We start from the raw sequence: 3,171 nt of genomic DNA, 5'->3' as shown, positions 1-3,171 counted from the left end.
GTAGAGCCCCTGGGGCAGGCGAGGGTGGCCCTGTTCAGTGGTCAGGGGTGGCGGGGGCAGAGTTCAGGTGACAAGCAGGGGAATGGGGACAGTTCTGGGGACACAGTTAAGGTGAAAGGACATGGTGACAAGGACATGGGGTTAGGGGGACAGTTAAGGTGACAGGAACAGAATTTAAAGTGACAAGCACCAAGTGAAGGGGAATGGGGCAGAGTTAAGGTGACGGGGACACGGGGTTCTGGGGACACACTTAAGGTAACAGCAGACAAAGTTAAGATGACAGGGACAGAATTTAAGGTGACGGGACCAAATAAAAGGGAATGGGGACACAGATAAGGGGAATGCGGGCAGAGGTAAGGTGACAGGGGCCAAGTGAAGGGGATAGGACATGGGGATGGGTGCAGAGTCAAGGTGACAGCGGACAGAGGGTTAAGGGGACAGTTAAGGTGACAGGGGGACACAGACAAGGTGACAGGGGCCACAGTTCCAGTGACCCGAGCACAGGGAGGTGATTCTGGTGCTTGAGCAAAGGCTGCCCCCAGCATTTGGGAGACTCTGGGCCCCCCCTCCAGCAGCACAGGGTAACCCCAGCGACTCAGAACCCCCCATCACACATCAGGGAAACTGAGGCACGGCCCCAGACACCCTGCAGGGCTCCAGCCCCCAGCCTCACGCCACACTCCCGCTGCTCCCAGGTGCACGTCTACGACCCCTACGATGACGATTACTACCAGACGGTGCCCCTCGACTCCCACCAGACCGCCTACATCAGCTCCGGCCACTATGGCCACCAGTACGGAGGTGGGTGGCCCCATCCTGATTCACCCCTCCCCAACGTGTGCTGGACACTTTGCCCCATTACCAGCTTCATCAGGCCGTGGTGAGGAGGGGGGAGTCACAGCTGCCCCCCCTCCTTGGCACACAGATCCCAGTTTGGGGATTGATACCCAGGCTCTGGGAGCTGCTGGGCTGAGACCTGGTAAACTCAATTTCATCTCCACACACTTGGCGGCACCAACCAAAAAAACTGGGGGTCTCCCTCCCACCCTGCTCTAGCAGCACCCCCTTGGGGGAAGCAATGCCTCCCCGTTGGCAGCGGGGGGGTGTCCCCTCGCTCCCCCTGCCCCCGCTCACCCCCCCTTTTCTTTCCCTTGCAGCTCCCGGGGTGACCCACGTCATCGTGCGCGAGGATCCCTACCGCGTCTCGGGGGACCAGATGGCCTTGGGGCTGCTGGCGGGGGCCGCCACCGGTGCTGCCCTGGGCTCCTTCATGTGGATGCCGTGCTGGTTTTAACAGCTCCCCCCCCTTCCTGCAGGAGGTGACCCCCCAAAACCAGGTCACAGCCCCCCAACGTGACCCTCTTGGCCTTCCCAGCTTGGTTTAACTCACTCCTGGCTTGGTACCCACCCTTGCCCCCCCCAAAACCAGCCTCAGCCCCCTGGGGACAGATCCAGCCCCAACCCCACCCCGTATCCTCCTCCCAGCCTGGCTTTGGCATTAAATACCCCCCCACGTGCTTCAGGGACCCCCAAAACCCCACCGTGCCCCATTCCTACCCGCAAAGGGCCTGGAGAGCCACCAGGGACGGTGGCAGAGGGGAGGGTGCAGTGCCCCAGCCCCAAAACCTGGCTCAGTTCCCCACCCCAAATCTCTGCCGGGAGCTGTTTGCAGAAATACTTGGTTTTTTGTAACGAGGGGGAATTATTTTGGGGGGGAGGTGGCTGAATTTTTTTGCAAACCTGGCTGGAAAAAAAAAAAAAAAGCAGCACAGCTGCTTTTGGGGGGCAGGCTCCAGCCCTGGAGTGGGTGCTGACGTAAGAGGGTTGCTCAAGAGACAGGTTAGACTCAAGATTAAGGGGGATAAAAAACCCCTTTGCAGGATTTCTACCCCCTTCCAGCCTTGCACCAGTCCCCTGGGCCTGGCGCAGCTGGAGAACTAGTGGGAAACCCCCTGGGAATTGGGGCTAAATCCCAGGGAATTGGGTTGGGAAGGGCCCTGGGAATATCCCAGCTTCCCCAGCCAAGCGAGAGTCACCGCGGGAGGCCCACGCAGCATCTGGAGTTTCACCCCAATTATTTTTTGGGAGAAGGCAAGGGGTGAAATCATTTTGGGGATCAGGGGCCCATCCTTGGCAGCCAAGCCGGGATCCTGGAAGCAGGAATTCGGGATTGAGAGGGGGGGAAAAAACGGTCCCTTTGGGTGCCCCCGAGGCCAGGGGAGAAGCAGCAGCTCGTGTTTTGGTGCAGGCGGAGAGGGAAATAGCCACACGTCGCCCTCCGAGGCACGATTTTATCCCACCACTGATATTAATCAAATTTAAGAATTACAACCAAAACTCCGAGTTAGACGGAAAGTGACCCCAGTGCCCCGCTCTTGGTGTGAAAACCCCGGATTCAGTTTGTCCCCGTGCCCGATGGGGGATCGGGATGTCCTGAAACACCGTCCTCATCCTCCCCTGCCTCGCTGCTGCTGCACACCCGCTCCCATCAACTGCATCGATTTTTGGAGGAAAAAAAAAAACAAACAAAGCAGCTCTCTGCAGTCTAATAAAGGCAGCAAAAAACAAGACCCAGCCTGCGGGTGAGTGAGGATGAGGAGGGGGTGGCTCATCCTCGCCGCTCTCCAGCTGGGGGGGGCGGTTTGGGTCCCCCTCAAGAGCTGTGTGTGGGTGTCACCGGCTCCCCCTGCACCCCTTTTCCGCACCCCTTTTTCGGCCGGGAACACCAAGGGCAGCTCAAGGGGAGGGAGGAGCTACCGGAAAACTAAACCACCTCAAAACCGGGGCTCGAGCCCTCGAGCAGCACCGGGCACCGCGGGGCCCCCGCTCGCGGCCTCCGAAGGTGGCGCCAGGGCCCTGAGGAGATGCAGGAGGGGAAGAAGCTGCCCCAGAAATCCCCCTCGACGCGGCTCCAGCGCCCCGCTGAAGGACTATGATCACGCAGCTGCCGAGCAGCGCCTTCCTTTGCCCCCCCAAATTCTCCTTGCTCATTTCTTTGCCCCCCTAAATTATCCCAGGTCCTTCATCTGCCCCCCCAAATTGTCCTGGCTCCTTCCTTTGCCCCCCAAAATTGGCCCATGCTCCTTCCTCTGCCCCCCCCAAATTATCCCAGTTCCTTCCTCTGCTCCCCTCAAATTATCCCAGTTCCTTCCCTTGTCCCTCTGAATTATC

The 3,171-nt window shown here is 59.4% G+C and overlaps 1 protein-coding gene and 1 long non-coding RNA gene across 2 annotated transcripts; both read left to right on the top strand.

The window, feature by feature from the left end:
• The first annotated feature begins 10 nt into the window (after positions 1-10).
• Positions 11-670, top strand: LOC113485556. The gene is made up of 3 exons (XR_003399446.1): positions 11-111; positions 200-353; positions 464-670. It is a non-coding gene; the product is annotated as an uncharacterized LOC113485556 (long non-coding RNA).
• Positions 671-677: 7 nt separating this feature from the next.
• PLEKHB1 (pleckstrin homology domain containing B1) lies at positions 678-2,520 on the top strand (the record flags this gene model as incomplete). The annotated part of the gene is made up of 2 exons (XM_026850191.1): positions 678-801; positions 1,158-2,520. Coding segments are annotated over 2 exons (261 nt in total), but the record flags the coding sequence as incomplete, so codon positions are not given.
• Positions 2,521-3,171: the final 651 nt, after the last annotated feature.

The sequence above is a fragment of the Athene cunicularia genome (assembly GCF_003259725.1).
Source record: "Athene cunicularia isolate RWA chromosome 1 unlocalized genomic scaffold, athCun1 chr1_part1, whole genome shotgun sequence".
Taxonomy (NCBI): domain Eukaryota; kingdom Metazoa; phylum Chordata; class Aves; order Strigiformes; family Strigidae; genus Athene; species Athene cunicularia.
This window is presented reverse-complemented; position numbering and strand designations above follow the sequence as displayed.